This window comes from Mesoplodon densirostris, chromosome 13, assembly GCF_025265405.1.
Source record: "Mesoplodon densirostris isolate mMesDen1 chromosome 13, mMesDen1 primary haplotype, whole genome shotgun sequence".
Classification (NCBI taxonomy): Eukaryota; Metazoa; Chordata; class Mammalia; order Artiodactyla; family Ziphiidae; genus Mesoplodon; species Mesoplodon densirostris.
The window spans coordinates 22,206,470-22,228,634 of NC_082673.1; the positions used below are offsets into that span (position 1 = coordinate 22,206,470).

At 36.2% G+C, this 22,165-nt stretch overlaps 1 protein-coding gene across 2 annotated transcripts in view; it reads left to right on the top strand.

Annotated features, from left to right (window-relative positions):
- Positions 1 to 10,161: 10,161 nt before the first annotated feature.
- ZC2HC1A (zinc finger C2HC-type containing 1A) overlaps positions 10,162 to 22,165 on the top strand; it is an 82,633-nt gene continuing 70,629 nt past the window's right edge. For both annotated transcript variants that reach the window (XM_060115622.1, XM_060115621.1), the window contains exon 1: positions 10,162 to 10,258. In XM_060115622.1, the coding sequence (XP_059971605.1) occupies positions 10,243 to 10,258 (16 nt within the window). In that variant the 5' untranslated portion in view covers positions 10,162 to 10,242. The remainder of the gene's footprint in view (positions 10,259 to 22,165) is intronic.

Consider the following 22,165-nt stretch of genomic DNA (forward strand, 5'->3'; position numbering starts at 1 on the left):
GATATGACCAAGAAAATATAAAATCTATAAATTGGCAAAACTCTTGGCCTTCCCACAGAAAAGAGTGTTCAATTTAAATAAATTTTCAAAGGACAGATTGACTTCAAATAGGTCAATTCTGTTCTAAAGCTGTGTAAACACTGTGATGCTGCTGCAATTTTTAGACAGACTTCACAGAATTAGTGGGCAAAGTGCTCATTATTCAGTTGGAGAACAAGAAGTAATTTTGAAATTTCTTTCTGTTTTTGTCCCTAAGGAAACACTATAAAGTGTTTGCTATGAAGATGCTTCATTCTGTGTAAAGGAAACTAATTTAAAAAATCCTAATGAAAACAAAATGTCCCTTTTCATTTTTGCATTTCTAAGGTCCATTTGTAAATATTTAAACTTCATTTTAAATTTCAAAATAAATTTTACGTTATTTTAAATGTCTTGGCTACATTGGTACTACCAGGATATCTTTGTAAATGTTTGTTTGTTCGCTTAAGGTTGAATCCCATGATGTAGAAAGGTGGTGAAATTTACCCACCAATCTTGTGATAATTAATTCAGTAAGACCTCATTATCTTTATTTTATTATTTCCCTGATACAAATGGTTTGACTTGTTAATAAGCACCAAAACTTTTACTACTTCATATCTTGCCACAGAAACATTTGTAAAAAACACAATGATGTTAACAATTCACTTCTAAACAGCAACACAAACTAAAGTGTTACTTTGACAACTATATCTCGTGTATTATTGAAAATACCATATTTAGCTTTATTTTTCGTTTTATAAAATATCTTATCATTGTAAATTACCAAATGCATATTTTTGTTTCCAATGAACTTCTCTGCCAATTTCCCTTTCCTTCCATTAGAATTTCCATCCTTTTAATCCTCCAAACTAGTCATCTTTATTTTCTAATTTGCCTTCAATTCTCATGTCTTACCATAAATTGCTTTTATAAATCAACTTTAGGAGGAAGTTTCCTGAAGAGTCAGAATACTTCTTAATATCTGATAAAGAGATCTTGTAATTCCGTTTATTTCTTCTAAGTTGGGGTAAGCTTAACTGTCAGAAGGTCATGGAGTTATGGTTAATCTTCAGTTATTATAGCCATTTTATTCTAGTCATTGTAAATTACAGTGCCATACACCTTGTATGTCACATTTTAATTTTTTACTAGTATATCAAAAAAAAATGCTGCTATAGACTGAATTGTGTCCCTCCTCCACCCCCAAATTCACATGTTGGAGCCCTAACCCCCCAATGTGACTATATTTGGATGTAGGACCTTTGGTAGGCAATTAAGGTTAAATGAAGTCATAAGAGTGGGGCCCTTCCCCAATATTACTGCTGGCCTTATAAGAAGGGAGGCGAGAGAGAGATCTTTTTGTTTCTCCATGTAAGAACACAACAAGAAGCTGGTGTCTGCAAGCCATGAAAAGTGTATTCACCAGAACTCAACCCTGCAACCATGCTGATCTCTGACTCCAGCCCCCAGAACTGTGAGAAAATAAGTTTCTTTTTTCTACAGTACCTACCCCAACTATGGTATTTTGTTATGGCAGCCTGAATTGACTAATACAATGCTTATACTGTGGAGTCCCACCAATAGTTCTACAGTGGAGCTATTGAACATTAGCCCAACCAATAATGAAGTGTTTTACATTTTGTTACTATTTTTCATGGATAATCTATTTAATGTAACCCACTGGTGGCTGGAGTAATTGACAAGGGAAGATTCATAAACTTGTATCCTGGAAAATGATAATATCAAATATTATAAAACCACACCCTTGGATCTACCAACTCTGTTACCAACAATAAGCTAAACCATCATCATGTGAGGCTTGGGTCATTTCAGTGTCCTTCCAAAAGATCACTCCACTCACTGTCTCTACCAGAGATAGTCATCTTAAATTATACTTTAAAAAAATGTTTCATCCTGTTCAAAAATCATCAAGGCTGAAGAGCCTTCATGGTCTATAAAATAAATTTTAATCCAAAACCCTCTGTAATCTGGGCCCAATTTAAATTTCCCACATATAATAATGCTCACTAAATACTTGTCTAATTAATTTTCCATCTTCACCATGTTCTCACTGTCCTCTGAACCTGCCCTTATCATTCCTGCTTTTCTGGCCTTGGTTCATCCTGTGATCAACACCCTACCCAAAATATCTGTCATAATCCTACATAACTTAAAAGAACAAATACAAAATCCATTAACTACAATCCATTTTCCAATTCCAAACCATATGAATATTTCTTCCCTATAACTCCTCTGCCTTTTTGACCTAAACTTTTCATTCTAGCATTTTTCATGTTCTGTGTGTGAGCATATATTCCTAGCAATTTTTTATATCTTATTAACCCCATCTAGATTGTAAACTTCTGTAGGGTTTCCATTCTCAGTATCCATTCTTCTTCATTAATCTTTCCCTAGAAACTCAGCCTGAAATAATCTCTCTACTTTGACTATTTAGTACATATTTTCTATAGTCTTCATTTATCCCTTAAATTATATCCAATATGTTATTTGCTATTAGTCATTTATTATTATTATCTTCACATGTTCTTGCTCAATGAACTAGAATTTAAGTTCCTTGAAGTCACAGGCTTTTATGCTTACAATGCCTAGAACTGAACTATGTAATAATTTGTATAAAAAGAGACACAAATTTACGGCCTGAAGGGCAAAGGGCCAGAAGTCAGAAGACCTGGGTTCTAGTCCATGGTTTAGCCAACCAACCATCCATGTTGGGCAATCTTTTAATAAATCTTTCTGGGTCTTTCTAGAGTAAAGTGTGGAGGGAGATTAAGATATTTTATAGGTTTATTTTTTTAAATTGGGCCATAGTTTGCTTCTTTCTATGGTGTCCAAATTGAGACACAAAGAGATGAAATATCTACCTCTGAAAAGAGGATGGGAACAAAGGAGAACTCTGACAACTGGAAGCAGCCAATGGGGTATCTGAATAAGGGCAAAGGTTATATAAAGATTTGAATTCTTTCAGAGAATATTCTTGGTTTTACTTTGCTGCTTTCCAGATGTTGGTTACCCAACTACTTGGGTAAGCATAGTGTATTAATCAGGGTTCTCCAGAGGACTAGAACCTATCTATATCTATATCTATATCTATATCTATATCAAGGGAGAAAGAGAAAGAGAGAGAGCTTGATTGATTTTAAGCAATTGGCTCCTGTGGTTGTATAAGCTTGTAAAGTTCAAAATCTGTAGGTCCTTAGGCTGGAGACCCAGGGTAGAATTTCAGTTTGAGTCCAAAGGCACTCTGCTGACAGAATTCCTTCTTAGGGGAGGTAAGCCTTCAACTGACTGGATGAAGCCCACCCACCTTATGGAGAGCAATCTGCTTTACTCAAAGATCACCAATTTAAATGTTAATTTCATCTAGAAAACACCTTTACAGAAATATCTAGAGTAATTTTTGACCTAGCCAAATTGACTCATAAAACTAACCATCAGACATAGATTCTGTCATTGAAGGAAATAAAGAATAATTCAGATGGCTTCCATTTACTTCATTCCCATTTATTTCATTCCATGGACAGTTTATGAGTCCTCCCTTTCATGATCTGAGACAGAACAGGAATCCAATGCTTTCCCTTTTGTCATTCTCATCAGACTCAGTGTCATTACTTAGAAAAATCAGTTATGCTACAGTAGATGGATCTCAATTTAGAGAATATATTTACATATTCTAATCCTGCTACTTACTCACTCATTATAACTTTGAAAAAGTCACTTACTCTTATGGAATCTCAGTTTCTTTGACATAAAAATGGAAAGAATAACACCTACCTCAAAGGTAGGTTATGAGGATCACATGAAACTATATGGGAAATGGTCTTCATAGTGACATATTAACCATAACCATTATGCATTAAATAAAACCTCTCTGCCTACCTAAAAGAACTGTTTTGAAGACCACACCATTCACTCATAACTATTCACTCATTTAGCAAGTATGTACTGAATACCATTGATTGAAATATTAAACCAAGTTTCTCTAAAACAACATCCTACAAAAATGTAGAGAATTATCAAAAGCACTGAATAAATGGTTGGTATTCTATATAGTTCTTATCAACTCAATTACTACTGGGCATGGGATGCAGTAACTTTTAATAATAGCACTAGGTCATTAAATTGTCATTACTATTTATCTATAAAGGGATCTTAGGTCAGGTTCCCTATAAGCAAGGACGGAGAGGGAGATTCTTGAGGCAGCGATTTGTTAGAGATGACTCCTCTTGAGTGAAGGAAGCAGGTAGGGCAATAGGGAAGAAGAAAGGTAAGAAAGGATGTGGACTTACCTGAAGACTGGCCTCAGCCCACCTCGAGTCAAAGGTTACCCTGTTGTACCCCAGAGTCAGTCAGTCACTGGCTGCGGGCTGCTCCCTGATGATGAGGCCATAACCTTTCAGGGGAAGGAAGTAGCTATGGGTTATCAGACAACATTATTAACAAGTGGGGCTGGATGCACCTTCCAGTGTAAAGGAGATTTGAGAACAGGGCAACAATAACCTTCACTACAAAGGGCCTCTGATGTTCATAATAATAACAGATGCACTGCAAAGGTGTTAAGAACTCTCTGAATCCTTACTGACATCCATACGGTATTTTTTTTTTTTTTTCCGGTACACGGGCCTCTCACTGCTGTGGCCTCTCCCGTTGCGGAGCACAGGCTCCGGACACGCAGGCTCAGTGGCCATAGCTCACAGGCCTAGCTGCTCTGTGGCATGTAGGATCTTCCCGGACCAGGGCACGAACCCGTGTCCCCTGCATCGGCAGGCAGAATCTCAACCACTGCGCCACCAGGGAAGCCCCATACGGTCTTTTATAGTATTCAAATGCTCTGAAAACTGCTTAATTGAATTATATGTAAATTAAATTCCTATGAATACTAATATTTTATTATATGTAATTTCTCTTTCTTATGAAAATATACATTTTATTATGTTTTGAAAACAGAACCAGAGGAGATTCTTATTTCTGTTTTGTTGATTATCTGTCAGCTGCTAAGAAACATAAAAGTGAATAGGCTTAAGCAACTCTGTTTCTTGGAAACAGCAAGCAAACAATTGTTGGATTCATATGACAAAAGTAGATCAACAATATACCAAGCTTACACTTTTGGTATGCATTCTAAGTAGCAAGTAAGTAAATAGAATAATATACTTTCATTGTAAAACTGTAAAAAGCAACTTTTCTAGAAAGACAGGATTGCAAATGTGGGCATTTGTATAAATAGTTAATGGCAGATAATTCTAATAACATGTATATCCATGATGGAAATTAGAGCTTTAGTTTTTCACTTTTACCTGTTAGTTCTTTAGGCAAAACCAAGTAATCAATTATATTAGTAATTAGAATGTGTTTATAGGGTGAATTCTTATATAGTTGTTTCCATTAAAAGGTACCTGCAAAAACTATAGTACCTAATACTTGTTTTAAGAAACAGAGCCATAAGGCTTTTAAAATCATAAAGAAGTGCCAAGGTATTCATTTAGGTGATTTATAATGGTGATGACATCGTCATCAACGTTATATAATATTTATTTGCAATACTATACAGCATTTTAAAGGAAACTCTTTCAAAGCCTGTGAGAAGCTGCTCTGATAAATAATAAAGCCAGGGAGAAGGACTCAATATTTTTCACTTTTTTTTTTTCTGTTTTTCTTCCTCCAGGTGGGAAAAGGAGCACCTAAAAACATTTTGCTTTCCTGGCAACAACAGGCAAAATTGGATAAAGCTGAAATTCACAATGTCTCAAAACATTCTAGGCATTGGTTCTTATTTGAATTTTTAGAGTTACCCCATAACACAAAAGACACTAGAAAAAAAATGTTTTTGTTGTCCTCTCCAGTTTGAATCTAAATTGTCTCCATTTTCTTAGGATTTGGTTTGGCTTCACTAACAGAAAAACATGTAAACAAATACCCTCATAATCTAGAGGTGAAGAGAACCTTAATAAAAAATCAAATGCACAATTCATAAAGAAAATATATTGATGGACTTGACAAAATTAAAGTTAAGGATTTCTATTCAAGGACAGGGATCATAGACAAAGTTATCAGATATTTGACAAACTAGAAAAAGATTTTTAAATTAATCAAAATCAGCAAGAAGTTAATATCTAGAATATACAAGGAATTTAAAAATCCATAACAGAAAGATGAGATCACAATATAAAATATGGATAAAATTAGGCAATTCATTGAACGGCAAATCTGAATCAGCAAGTTTATGAAGAGATTCCCAACTCGTGATTCCCAGCAGATGGGCAAAAATTAGAGCTAAGCCAGGTATTAATGAGATATAGGAAGATGGGCAGTCTTACACACTGCTGATGGCTGTGTACGCTGGTACAGACATTGCAGAGAACAGTCTGGGCATACTTACTGGAAATGAATATGGCCCAGTAATCCATTCCAGGGATGCATCCCAGAGGAACTTGAGCCCAGGTTCATAAGGGGACAGTCACAAAGATGTTCATTGTAGCAGCCGGTTAGAGGCAGCTGGGTGCCCTTCACTGCAGGAATGAGAAAATAAACTGTGGTGTATGCATATGGTAAAATACTTTTCAGCATTCGTAAGCAATAAACTAGTGTTATATACAGCAGCATAGGTGAATCTCTAAATGAATATTTATTTAACACCAATTACTCTTATAAGCTGTACCACAACATCTAAGACTTAATAATCCATTGTATATATTGTCCTCTATTGTTCTGTATTATGTCTTGCCCAGGCTTCCTTTACTAGATATTAACTTCCTATAGAGACCAAAGAGACTATTTTGGAGCTCCTGTTGTGCCTAGAACAGTGTTACATATGTAGGAGTATCTCAATAAGTATTTGAACTAATAGATTTTCATCTGAGATTTGGAATTGTGGTGGCAAGAGACAGATAGATGGGATCATAATTGAAGGTTTAAAAAATTCATCCTTTTGCAGCTGGGAATTAGTTTTGAAAGTGGAGGAGAATAGAGGCTCCTTAAGGAATTGGAGTTCTTTCTGGAACTAGAGGAGAAAGAGGTAGAATAATCACTATCACACTGTGAACGGAGTAACCCTCCAATCAATGAAGGCAATGAAGTTTGCTTTAGGATCTTCTCTTTTTCCTTTTCTTAGTGTTTCCTTGTTCAGGACTATCATTATTTTGTCCCTGAACACTTACAGATTTTGTTTTGCTTCAATCTACAAAATAAAACTAATAAGACCTAACTCAGAATATGGTTCCTCAGTCTAGAACACTTGTTCGGACCCTTCTCCCCATTTTTAAGGAAAATATGTCTCTTTTGTTTTTGATGAAAACTATAATTTTTGTTATGATTGCCAAATGTATAAATGATTTTTTATGTGTTAAATTGTGGTGGGTCAGTTCCCTGGAGACTGTGGAGGGAAAAAAATACCTTACAGAGTGGGTTTAGAAAATGAGTTGGTTTTTCACTGAGATTCAGAATCTCATTTAGCTGTGTTCTGAAAATGATTTGAATGAGGACCAAAGGATGTGTCTCTGAAAGGGAAATTGATCTTTGTGTAAGATCCAACAGGAGGTTGGAGCTTTGAAACAAGAAGATATAAGCAGCTTGCTCAGCCCTTTGGAAGGTGCAAATGAGATGTGGATGGGCTCCAGGGAATGGTGGTTGAAGGGAAAGTATTGCAAAGTGTAAAGAATCAGGGGTATGATGTAATCAGACAAGCGTGCAATATCTATTTCAGCTACTTAGTAGTTTTGTAATCTGGATCGAGTCAGTAAACATCTCTGATCCTTTCCTTTCTTTTTTGTATGACAGGGAGGTGGGAAGATCTCTAATTCATATTCCTCTATGAATGTTACCATTAGCTAAAAAGCTCACTGGAGAGCAAAAGAAAATTATGAACAGATAAAAGCTTAGGAACATAGAGAAGAAACTGAGCTTCATTCATTTTAGTAACTGGATAGTAATGAAATGGTCCTGAAACATAGTAGGTACTCAACAAATATTTGTTGAATGAATGCATCAGAAAAATGGAATAGATCAAGAGGAAGAAAAGCCAGAGGAGAGCATCAAGACCAAAGAGACTCTCAGGCCAGGCATGTAAGAGATAGAGGAAGGAACTTAGGAAGGCAGTAAGAAAATTTCCTCTTCACCCAGGGATCAGGACCAGGAAAAGCTGAAGAAGCCAGGGTAGCTGGAGCATAAAAGTGTTGAGAGACCATTACCTGTAGAGATTGACAGGCACATTTTAAAGAATTAAGATTCACAGTAGTAATGCCTACACAAGTACACCTTAAACAATGAATCTGAATATTTGGATTTACATTTAAGATAATTAGAAAGCAATGTGGGGAGGAAGGGAAGTGAGCAGTCCCATGAAATCGTCACAGGTATTCAGAAAGACTAGAGTTTACATCCAAGCTACCATTCACTATGAGTATAAAATATTAGCAACAAAATTAATCTCTCCGAGACATCTAGAAACTGAAGACTTTAATTCTCAAAAATGAAAATTATAGTATCTACTTGGTAGAGCTGTTTTTAAGATTAAATAAGTGAATATATGAAAAGGACCTAAAACATGCCTAATACGATTTTTTTAATTGTTACTATTATCATTATTATTGTTTTTGTTGTTACTATAGCATTTATGCCCAATAGGGTGTGTATCAACCAACTCCATTTTTTGGCTTAACTTTAAGAATTTGTGATTTGTAAATTGTTTCTTTATTTTTGGTTTTTCTTCCAAGTGTGTTTTTTTCCTTCTTAGTGCTCTTTTAAAGCACTTCGATGCCCCCACGATTCTCACTTCAGCCTTAGCAGCACCAAGGAGAAAGGACCTTTCCACACTCAGTCCAGGGTGACTAAGTGGCAGGAAAGGCTGTGGGCTGGCCCATTAGGCCTAGGATCTCGGATCTCAGAGGAACAAAAAAGCCAGGGCAGGACCAGGGGTAGGGGAGGAGTTGAGACCGGGCTGTCTCACGACTCCATATAAGAGATGGACTGCACTACATTCAAATATACTTAGATCATCTTCCCAATAAGAGATGGTGCTGCCCTCAAGTGCTTGTTCACTTGTTTATAATGCCATCGTTGGAGTGGAGAGAACTCTCGCTTCATAAAGGCTATTGGTTCGTAAGATACATACTTCTAACAGTAGACAAAGTTAGATATGATGCCCAAACTTTGTAACTGAACAGATTAATAAGAAAATTAATATAAGATTTGTTATGGAAATTACATTAATACTGATAACTTGCCGAGAGGTATACTGGAGTTACCCGACGATATGGCTTGCTTATCACTGCTAAATCAAATTTCCAAAGACATTTAGTTCTGGTGAAATGTTAAGCAGAGGTTTTAGCTGGTTTTGGAGTTACCTTCATCCCCAAGAGGTTTTCACAGAAACAGGCCTCCTTCTGTCATGTTCGTTCCCGCCTTAAACTTCCTGATCAAGCATAGTTTTGATGTTACCTCATCAGCTGGGAGACCTGCATTCTACTTTAGTTCAAGAATGATCAAATCTGGGGCCACGGGAGGCCAAGAGTAGCTGAAGATGAAGGGAGGGCTGGGTTTCACCTCTTTTGGGCCCAAGCTTTCATGCTGAAGAAATTGTTTCTAAATACTGAGAGGAATCTCAGTTCTACAATCCCACTTAGAAAGTATGGTTTCTGTAGGAAGAAGGTTCCTTAACTCATAAATCTGTGTGTAAAGATAAAGTCTAGGGAACACACTCAGGTAAAGTGTGACAATAGCGGGTAACAGAGAGGGTGCTGCTCAGGAGTGTGTAGGACGTGGGCTCTGCTTGTTTGCTTCAAGCCCTCAGAGAGGGACAGACGGGAATTCAGAACTGCACTGACTGAGGGACTGCGGACGGGAAGCCTGAGGTGCTGAGATATTCTAAACAAGAGGATAAGGCGTGAAGAAAACAAGGCTGGAATCGAACAAAGACGGCAGGACGCAAACCGAACCGCTCTAGGATTACTCGGAGGACTACCACTTAAGCCTAGAAACGAGAGGCAGCTGTGCAGCGGCAGCGGGAGGAACGCCACACCGAGGCTCCGCCCCCCAGGAGCCCCGCCCCTTCATCTCCGGACCAATGGGCGCTCGGAATATTAGCGGGTGGGAGGCGCGGCCGGGTTGCTACAGCCCGAGCTGCGCCGCGGCGGCGGCGGCGGCGGCGGCGACGGCGGCGGCGTGGTGCTGTTGGAGGAATCTGGCGGAACTCGAGGCGGTGGCGCCATGGAGTCAGTGGAAGGTAAGGAGGTGAAGGGATGCGGGCCGGGCGTCTCGGGGTGGGGTGGCTGGCAGGAGGGGCTGCCCTGGACCTCGGTACCGGGGAGGCCAGGGCAGGTCCGGAGAGATGGACCCCGCCGCTCCTCAGAGGCCCGGGGAACAGGCGGGCGCCCTGCAGCCCCAGCGCGGTCGAGCTAATGATCCTCAGGCTGCCCCTCCTCAGATGGTTTTCACCTGATGCTTCCCCACCCCGGGCCTGATGCTGGTTAACGCCTGCAAATCCCTTCCTACCATTTTCTGGTCTTGCCTGACTCCCTGAGGGTCCTGTTGGTAATCACAACCTCCGGCCAGATTTTATTTTCCTTGCAAAGTAGACTCTCCGTTAATGTCTACCGCCTCCCCGCCGCCAGCCTTTGCTGGAGGCCCGTGGTGTGTCTTCAACCTCGAGCTTCTGATACTTTTCTTGGCCACTTCCCTTGGTTTCCCTAGGTAACCGTTTTTCCATTTCTACAGCATCTTCTGTGGGAGGGATGCCAAGAGCATCTCCCAAGGAAGTGTCACGGATCAGCTTTAGAGCCGGGACAATAGATTAACCGCAGGATTTAAGGGTTTATTCACGAGGACTCTGTAAGGAAGAGCCAGCACTGATTCGTTATCTTTAGGTTTATCTTTGTGCTGTAACCACGACTCCACATTTTGCTTTGTTCCCAATTCTTTCACTTCTCTATTCTCTTTACCCATTTTATCTTGTGTAATACAGCATTCGCTTAAAAACAACAAAGCGGGGAAGAAAACCCAGCTAGCATTAGCAACAACAGTGTCAAAATTCCTTTTCAAATTGTGGTCAATCCTTCTGATGAAGAATAAGCCTGCAGAATTGACAGATCCTGTTGTCTTGATTTAGCCTTGATTTTTTGTCCCCTCTTAATTTACATAGATTCAGGTGGAATTAGTAAACAGAGGCACTGAGTTCTGTGTATTGTTGCATGCTAGAGAGTAAATTGTTTCAGGTTGTGTTATGAAAGGAAAAGTAATAACTGATGACTGCAGTGACCTAGGGTCACCAGAAAACAAATGCAGTAATGAGTATGATAGTATTTCATGCTTTTGCTCCTAGCTCATAGTAAACACCTTGAGGATGATAGATAAGCAAGAATTCTGATGATTTTTCCACTTGTGAGCTGCTGCAGTATGCTACGACAAATGAAGTTCTTGTTCTTTGCTTGTTTAATTTTAGGCAGATCACTCAAGTTTCCATGAAATAGGAATTGTAATGAAAGTATTCCTTACTCAAGATACTTTTGTTTAGAGAGCTCCTGGAGGCAGCTTTTTTTTTTCTTTTTTTAAATAAATTTTCAAACGTGGTATTATAGCATAGTGGGTAGGATCATGGGTCCTGGAATTCTCATGAAATTATCATAATGTACATAAAGTGCTTTAGAATAGTTGTTTTTCTGCAGATTTCTATTATTTTATTCAACATTTATAATTGAGGCAAAGATCTTCATCTGATTTTTCATTTATGTATTCTAAGCATCTAAAACAGTGTCTGACACAAAATAGGTATTCAGTAAATATTTCTTGTTAGATAAATGACTTTGTTTATGAGAGGCTCTGGGGATGCAGAAAAAAATAAAAATTCAAAGCCCTGCTCTCATGGAGCCTACGTTTTAGGGAATCTTATATTTTAGCATGCTAAGACATTACTATTGAAATCTTACCAAGGATGCTTTTAAAATATAATGAAAACCTATTATAATGCTCAATTACATGGGTGGAGGAAAACATGAATTCTGGTGTAATATGGTATGTTATCGTGGGCGTGTTTTAGGGGACCAGCTTGTGATGTTTCATGTTAAACAGTACTTGTTCTTTACTCATTTTTTTTTAAACAAAATAAGTTGCTGTCATTAACTATGATGTGTTTAATTGTAATGAATTAGGTTAAAATATATGAAATTATTCTTGTAGGCCAAAACAGTTGAATATTGGTAACTTCAAATAGTAATGAAATAAATTTTTTTATTTAATAAAATAAAAGCTCTAAGAGTGTTTTGTTGAAGTTAGTGCCTTTCTTTTACTCCTTTTTTAAAATTAGTCCTTGTTAGGTCATACTTTATAAAGATGAACTTTGAGTCTCAAGGTTACCATTCATTAATTCATTCATCTATGCCTTCGTTTAATAAACAGTGATACATTGGTACAGTGATAGTTAAGATAGTTCTTCCCTATTGGAAATTAAAACCTAGCACTTTGAACGTGTCTAATGAACATTATATTACAACATCCAGTAGAAAATCTTTAAGAGTTTGCTTAATATATATCATAGTAATTGAACAAATATTGTACTGCTTGGCATTAGACCCATGTTTTTAGTTGAAGCCAGTTAGCAGACTAATCTTGATTGTAAAACCAGAAAATATATGGACTCCTGAAAATTTTTATTGAAGATTATCATACTCTTTATTTTTAAAATTACTTGCGTGTAGATCATATATCGCTTACATTATTTTTGGTCTTTCTGGGACTTTTATATTTCCTGGATTGTCAGGAGTTGAGCTGTTAGGCTGAACACTGTATTTCAAAATCAAATGTAAATTATTGCTCATGATTTTGTATACTCTGTATCTGAGCACTTCTGCATTGTGTGTGCAATTAGAGTAAAGCCTTTAATTCCTTTTCACCTAAAGCTTGTGCCCTATAGGTATATCTAAAGGCAATAGAAGTATTTCTAGATTTGGGAGAGTTCAGTCTCTCATAAGCTTTTTATCTGTAAAATGGAGAGGTGACAAACCCTAAGCAGATTTTATCCATATTATTTTCATTCCTTTCATAACATCTTGATAAGTGAGTATTAACAAATATGACAGAGATCAAGCTGCCTTTTCCTCTTTTGGACTGCTAAAATTAGTAGATCTTAGTGTACTGCCCTGTAAAACTTGATTAGAAGTCTGATTGCTCTTTTCTAATGTAGCTCTTGATGTAGTTGAAGACAGCCATGCTGTCCCATTAGGGTTTTTTGTTTTGTTTTTCCCTAATCTAAGCAATGGTTTAACTGAATAATTCTTCATCTTTATTAATTTATCTAGATTCATTTTTTGTGTGAGTGCTGAATCTGATGCTAGGTTATTTTAATAGTGTATTGGACAGATCTGTGTTTGGATTCTTGCTTTGTTTTGTTTTGTTTTTTTAGCTCTGTGATTTGGTTAATCTGAACCTCAGTTTCCTGAGCTATAAAAAATGGAGCTAGTAAATACCAATCTACCTGAACTATATTAAGAATTTAATGATGAAAACATGTATAAAGCATTTGTCAAGCTGCCTAGTACATAGGAGGCCCCCTCCTGTACTTGTTTATTGGATAGATAAAATCACAGGACATGTTTTAGGACCTTGAGAGTGGTTCAGTATAGGTAAAACGTAGCAGACTTGGAAGGGACTGTGGGAAATCTCACTAGATAATTATGGCAGCAGGATAGATTGGAGAAGGGAGAGGCTGGAAATACATATATGTGATAAGTATTTGAACTAAGGCAAAAGTAGCAGGAATTAAAAGGGGTATAGATTTAGAAGACATATCTGAGATGGAAAGATGAAATAGAACTGCTCGAAGCGAGAGGGAAAAGGAATCAAAGATAAAGCAGCTTTCTAGCTTGGACTTAGAGTTAACATTAAGATCTTTAACCAAGACAAAGACAAGTTTGGAAGATGAGGTAATGATTTTGGCTTTAGAAGTGTTGTGTTTGTATGGTATTTGGGGCATATCTGGTGGAAAAGTTTTATAGCTACTTGTAAATGTCTCTCTGGAGTTTTTAGTTTAGTAGCCATCAGCATATAAGTGACAGCAAATGGATGTGTTTGCCCAGGAAAGCTATATTTAACAAAACAAAGAAAAAAACTTGTGAGGGACTGATGCTTTAGGGTTGAGCAAGAAAGGAAGTTGGAGTGGGGAACAGTCTTTAAAAAGGTTTAAAATTGTCAAGAATGGGAATTGGGGGAGAACAAATATTTATTTAGTAATGAATATGCTAGAAAAAGCTTATAGCACCTGGTATTCCTGGAGATCTAAGTACTAACTAGGTCAAACTCTGCTTCGTTGTGAAATCTGAAAAACTTGGGCTTAGGAGAGAGAAATACCACTGAAGCCAAGAGAGAAAGGACTTTAAAGGCAGAAGGGATTGATCAGCAGAGCCTTATGATGTGGAAAGGTCCAGTAAGGTGAGGATTCAAAAGAGGGCTTTCAGTTTGACAATTAATAGATTAGCAGCGATCAGTTGCCTCTGTTTCTTAAGGTCTTTACTCTAATGCCTCATTTTTTTTTTTAACAGTGAGTCTAAATTACTTTATTTTCAGATTTCTTCAGACATGAAAGAATTTGAGTCTATGCATTGTTCCCTGAATATAAACTCAGTTGGTTTAATATAAAGTGTTAAATGTGAAGTATTCTCCTTTCCATGCTTTCTAGATAGTATGTAATTTCAGTTTAAAATTTCTCTCTGATTCAGAGGTTATTTATGAGAGTGTTCCTTAACTTCCAAAATGTTAAGATTTTTTTTTTGTTAAGATATTTTTAGTCATTAGTTTTTATTTACTTCTCATTTTGTGTGTTCTATGAGTAGTCTACCTTTCAAAAAGTTTTCTTGGTGGTCAAATACACCATCAATTTCTCCACGTTTTATAGTCATACAAAAATGCACACTCTGAATTGGTAGGAAACGAAGTACATATAATTTTTAAAAATAAATTTATTTATTTTATTTTTGGCTGCTTTGGGTCTTCGTTGCTGCTCACGGGCTTTCTCTAGTTGCGGTGAGCGGGGTCTACTCTTCATTGGGGTGCGCGGGCTTCTCATTGCGGTGGCTTCTCTTGTTGCAGAGCACGGGCTCTAGGCGCGTAGGCTTCAGTAGTTGTGGCTCGCGAGCTCTAGAGCACATAATGTCTCCTTATTAAAGAAGCTTTCACTGATCTTACCCACTTCTCAAACACACATACATAGGAAAATATATAAAATGTCAGGTAGTGACAAAAAGTGATTTTTTTCCCCCCAAAGAATAGAAACTCCATAAGATCAGGGTCTTTGTTTTTTTTATCACTGTTTGCCTAACTCCTAGAACAGTTCCTGTCTCATGCTAGGTGCTCAGTAAATACCTGTTGAATCAACAAATGGGTCTATTTTAATATAGTGTTTAATCCTGATAAAGCTTGCCTGCAGTTCAGATAGGGGGAGAATGAAAGGTAGAAAGGAGCTAGTCAGTAAATGTAAGCCAGTGTTTCAAAAAATATGATACTCGGGGCATCAGTCCTAAATACCTTTTAGGGGCAGAAAGGATTTCTGTTGGGGAAATAACAGCATACTAAATCTTTCTCTGTCTTTTTTTTTTTTTTTTTAAGACTGAGGAAGTTCTGTTCTAAGAAAACCTGTTTGTTTAATTTAGCATTTTCCAAACATTTGACCATGAGCAAAGGATTTGAGGGTGCTTGGTAGAAGTAGTGGAAATGACTAGTCAGGTTCAGACTGGATAGGAAGGGAAGTGCAGTCAGGAATGGGTTATCAAGAAAATGCAAGTCACTCTGAGATCAAGAAGGTGATTTAGAGGTAGATGGTAGAAGCCTGTGGTTCCGGAGGGAGCTTGTGTATTTTAAGAGTCCAGAGGTGGATCATTCTAAGTTGTTTTAGCAGTGGTTGTTTTTGCTGAACTGGAGTGCAGGTCACTAAAGTGGAGTGGAGGGTGAAGGATGTGTGCTGAGTAGGTTAAGCATGAATGTTGAAACTTTGAAATCTAGGATGAGCTGAAAAGGAATATCTTGTGAGATATTAGAGATTGTTGACCTGGAAGTAATTCGGTTTTAAAAAAAAGATTGTAGGAAGAAAGTAGTAAAACGGGTGCCATGTACTTCAAAAGAGAGGTTTGTTGAGTTTTAAAGGTTGGTTTCAGATAAGCAGTGACCAGTGGTGAAGGAATAGACATGAAACACAGAGCCCAGAATTGTTCTTGATTTCCAGATTTTTCTTTTGGAAATGTTCTCTACTATTTCTTAAATATATACATTTTAGGATGTCATAACTATTTTAGATAAGAGCATATTATTTCACATCACCTGTATAATAGTATTATATAAAGATACCATTTTAAGTCTTATTATTGTGCAGATTTTGAAATTACTCAATACAGTAACTCATAACAGAATCAACAGTATGTACAGGATACATTTTGTAAGGAGAGGTTGGCTTCTTTAAAGTTTTAGAATATTAAATACTTATTCACTCGGTTCTGTCCATCAGTTTGAGTGCTTCTTTCAACAGTGAATATCATCTCTCTCTACTGCATTTTTATAAGCTGCACAATTCTCTAGCATTCGCCACTCAGGAGAAAGTAGTGGAGTTTGCCTGCATGCCCTGGAGAGTAGTATTTTTTATTTCACTGGTTGTGAAACATTTTTATATATAACCTCTCAGTTGATCCTCTTAAATTTTAAGGTAGATTGAGCGGATGTTATCTGCATTTAACAGATGTTAAACTTCAGGCTACCTATATGATTAGTCATACATTTTCTTGTAGTTCATATAGTGAAAACTTTTCCAGCAAGGAGAGAGACATCATGTTCTTTGCTATAGGTCCTCGCAGATTCTCAGTTCTGTATATAGACAAGTGGAAGTGATTTCCTCAGCATCCTGCACACTACCTGAAACATTCATTCTACTGTCCACAATCGGTCAATTGGTTTAATCATTCTTATATGTGACCAACTTTTTTTTTTTAATATAACATCAGTAAGGGAGGTGTCTTATCATCATTTACTTTTCTTATTAATGTGGTCTTAAGGTAGATTTTATTAAATAAATATGCTATATTTATTATGGCATAATAGAGGTAGAAGCGGGCCACATAGTTCATTTACTCTAACTTTCTTATTTTATACAAGAGGAATTTCTGAACCTTAGGTTAAATATCTTGCCCAGCAAGTCATAGCTCTTAAGTGACAGAGCTGGGACGTGAACTTAGATAGTATGAGACAAATTCCAGTGCCTTTTCTACTACACTCTCGTGTCTTTTAATGAATGCCATTAGAACAAAATGTGGTGATGTGACTCTAAACCCTAAGCTGCTTATTGTTACCTGTCGGTAGAAGTTCTTTTCAGGGGATGTTGATACCAACACACATGACATATTTTGTGGATTATAGGGCTATACTCTATAAGAGGAAACTGTAAATTTATTTATTTATTTTATTTTGAATAAAGTAATGACTTAAAAAAATTTTTGTGATAATTGTTTTTAAATGTTTTCTCTTTAATGCTGTTTTCTCTTTTGTATGCCTTGTAGCGATAATAATTTTCTTTTCCTTTAGAGACAATCTGAACATGTTTGATGACTTGTAGGAATTAATCCCAGGAGTTGGATTTTATTTTATGTTAGTATTCTAGTTGCTGTTATATTAAGTTTTAAGCTTTTGTATTAAAAGAAAAGGAAGATGATTTGGCTCTTTGATATAGTGAAGAAGTAACTCATGTAGACTGTTGGCTTTATGAAGCAAAGATTGTGTGACTCCACCCTTGTGTCACTGTTACTTGGTACATGCTTGGCAAGTATTGATAGTAGGTACTCAAGTAGACACTCACATTATTTCCATGTGTTGAATTGATTTTTCTCAATAGTTAATTTTTTATTAGATTTTGCTTTGTTATCTATTTAACAAGGAAATACTGAAATATACTTGTAAGCAAGTAACATAGTGGTACTTTTCAACATTTTATATGGATAAAGTTTTAAATTATTGTTTGGAATTTAAAGGAAGACATGAAAACTATAAATAGGCAGGCCTAATAGATTATTCAGTATGTGGTATCACTTTGACAGTCGTTATGAAGACATTATAATCTTCATATACCTAATGGATTCCATCCAGCAACTGCTTCAACTTTTTGGATAGTTAATGGAACTAAGTGATCCAGATAAATGAAGTTGCTTTGCTGTCTCTCCCTAAATAACCTCGTCTTTGCTATTGGAAAGGACAAATCAGGCAAATCTTAGTTTTTGCTTTCCTAGTGTTCACAGCTTACCTGCCTACCTACCACTGAAATAGTGCGGTAGAGTACTTGGAGAATGAGAGAACAAAACAATTCTTCTGTTACTGTTTGATTGCGTTCCCACCAATGTCTTTTTTGATTCTCCTAATAAGTTTTCTGTGGACTCTCTAAATGCCTTGGAACAACACATTACATGAAGTCCATAATTGTACTTTTTTCATGAGTTTGTTACTTCTAAAAAAATGTTTTTTTTTTACTTGTCTTTCATATGATAAAAGAATTTTAACAGAAATTCAGCAGATGATATAAGGATATCATTTTTGTCATTTTTATGAAAATTACAGGTATGGAAATAAATTTAGGTGTGATGTTTGGCTAGATAATAAAATGACAAATTGACTTAGTTATGTAGGATCCCAAAGAATGTAGTTTGTGTGTGTGTATATGTGATGAAATTTGTTATGTGCAAGTACATGATAGATGCATTAACTTCTGATTTTGTGAAAGTTGCAGCTACTTCTTCCTTATTTAATCAGTTGTGCCCATAAGGTCAGATTATCTCAATTTGTTGGTCCAGTGAATCTTAACGTAATATTATATGTATAAAATAATGAACAATTCACATAATGCGTAGTAACTAGGTGATCTTTTCCTTAAAGCCTAATACTTCTGTTGTCGGGGAGGACAACATTCTTTTTATTCTAGACTCCCTAATCATATCAGGAAGCCACCTCACTGATCTCCAGGGTTATTTCTTACTTTTTTTTTTTTTTTAGTTTAAAAAATGTTGTATTGTGGAAAAATAGACATAACATAAAATTTACCATTTTAACCATTTTTAAGTGTACAATTCAGTGGTATTTAGTACATTCACATTGTTGTGCAACTATCATCACTATCCATCCCCAGAACGTTTTCATCATCCCAAATTGTAGCACCTGTTTTTATCTTATTTTTTTCTTCCAGTTTTATATATATAATTGACATAGAGCACTGTGTAAGGTGTACAGAATACTGATTTTATTTATATGCATCATGAAATGATTACCACAATAAATTTAGTGAATACCCATCATCTTACACAGATATAAAATAAAAGGAAAAAAACATTTTTTTTCCTTGTGATGAGAAACTCCTATGATCCAATCTCTTAACTTTATACACAACATAGAACAGTGTTAATTATCTTTATCATATTGTACATTACATCTCAGGTACTTGTTTATCTCATTACTGGAAATTTGTACCTTTTGATGATGTTCATCCAGTTTCCCATCCTCCCCACCCCCCCCCCCACCCGGTAGCCACAAACCTGATCTCTTTTTCTGAGTTTGTTTAGGAAGTATATTTGACTACAAAACTATTTTTGTTCCTGGTACACAATTTAGTAATTTGATGCTTCTCTACATTTCAAAATGATCACCATGATAAGTCTAGTTATCATCTGTCACCATACAAAGATATACATTATTATTGACTATATTTTCTACACTGTGCATTTCATACCTGTGACTCATTTATTTTGTAACTGGAAGTTTGGTTGTCTTAATCTCCCTCACCTATTTCCTCCCCACCCCTGGCAACTACCTGTTTGTTCTCTGTGTCTATGACTGTGTTTCTGTTTTAAGTTTGTTCATTTGTTTTTTAAATTCCACATATAAGTGAAATTATACAGTATTTGTCTTTCTCTGTCTTACTTCATGTAGCATAATACCCTCTAGTTCCATCCATTTGGTCACAAATGATAAGATTTCATTTTTTAGGGCTGAGTAGTATTCGTGTGTGTGTGTGCACGTGTGCATACACGTGTGTCATTTTCTTTATCCATTCGTCTCTGGATGAGCACTGATTTAGTCTTGGGGTATTGTATATTTCTAGGAATTTGTCCATATCTTCTGACTTGTCCATTTTATTGGCGTATAATTGTTCATGGTAATCTCTTATGATCCTTTGTATTTGCATGGTGTTAAGTGTAACTTCTCCACTTCCATTTCTGATTTTTTTAAATTTGAGCCCTCTTTTTTTCTTGAGTTTAGCTGAAGTTTTATCAATTTTGTTTAGCTTTTCAAGGAACCAGCTCTTATTTTAATTGACATTTTCTATGATTTTTAGTCTCTATTTTATTTATTTCTGCTATATTTTTATGATTTCTTCTACTAAGTTTGGGTTTTGTTTGTTCTTCTTTCTCTAGTTCCTTTAGGTTTAAGGATAGGTTATTTATTTGAGATTTTTCCTGTTTCCTGAGGTAGGTTTGTATTGCTGTAAACTTCCCTCTTAGAACTGCTTTTGCTGAAACCTATAGATTTTGGATCATTGAGTTTTTCATTTTCATTTGTCTCCAGTTATTTTTTTGATTTCTTCTTTGACTTCTTCAGTGACCCATTGGTTGTTTAGTTCTACATGTTTATGGGGTTTTTTGCAGTATTTTTTCTTTGTTGTTGATTTCTGGTCTCATAGCATGTGCCTGAAAAGTTTCTTGATATGATATCAGTCTTCTCAAATTCACTGAGACTTGTTTTTTGGCCTACCATGTGATCTATACTGGAGAATGTTCCATGTGCACTTGAAAAGAATGTGTATTCTGATGCTTTTGGATGGAATATTCTATATTTATTAAGACCATCTGGTCTAATGTGTTGTGTAAGGCTAGTGTTTCTGTATTGCTTTTCTCTCTGGATGATCTGTTCATTGATGTAAGTGGGGTGTTAAAGTCCCCTACTGTTATTGTGTTGCTGTCCATTTCTCCCTTTTTGTTTGTTAATATTTGCTTTATGTCTTTAGGTGCATCTATGTTGAGTGCATATATATTTACAATTGTTACAGCTTTTTCTTGGATTGACCCCTTTATTATTAGGTAAAGTCCTACTTTGTCTCTTGTTACAGTCATTGTTTTAAAGTCTACTTTGTCTGATATAAGTATTGCTACCTTGGTTTTTTTTTAATTTCCATTTGCATGGAATACCTTTGTCCATTCCCTCACTTTCAGTCTGTGTGTTCCTTTAGATCTGGACTGAATCTCTTGATTAGCATATATACAGGTCTTGTTTTTGTATCCATTGAGCCACCCTATGTCTTTTGATTGGAGCACTCTGTGTCCATATATACTTTAAGTGTAATTGTTGCTAAGTATGTACTTATTGCCATTTTGTTAATTGTTTTCAGGTTTAGTTTGTAGTTTTGTTGTTGTTGTTATTCCTTCTTTTGCTCTCATTCCTTGTGATTTGATGACTGTCTTTAATATTATGTTTAGATTTCTTTCAGTTTTTTGTGTTTGTATCTGTTATAGATTTTTAGTTTGGTTACCAGGAGGTTTATATATAGCAATCAATATATATGTGATTATTTTAAGTTGATGTGATGTCCTCTTAAGTTTGAATGTATTTTAACAACCCTGAGTTTTTACTCCCCTTCTATGTTTAATGTTTTTGACATCATAGTCTACATCTTTTGGGTATTTCTTAACTACTTATTTTGGGTATAGAAGATTTTACTAGTTTTGTCTTTTAACCTTTCTACTAGCTTTTTAAGTGGTTGGTCTACTACCTTTACGGTGTACTTGCTTTTACCAATGAGATTTCTCCTTTCGTAACTTTCATATTTCTAGTTGTGGCTTTTTCTTTTTCACTTAGAGAAGCACCTTTTCATTTCTTGTAAAGCTGGTTTTGTGGTACTGAACTTTTTTAGCTTTTAATATTTAAAATTTATTTATTTTATTTTATTTATTTTATTTTTGGCTGTGTTGGGTCTTGCTGCGTGTGGGCTTTTCTCTAGTCACGGTGAGCGGGGACTACTCTTATTTGTGGTGTGCGGGCTTCTCATTGCAGTGGCTTCTCTTGTTGCGGAGCATGGGCTCTAGGCGCACGGGCTTCAGTAGTTGTGGCTTGCGGTCTCTAGAGCGCA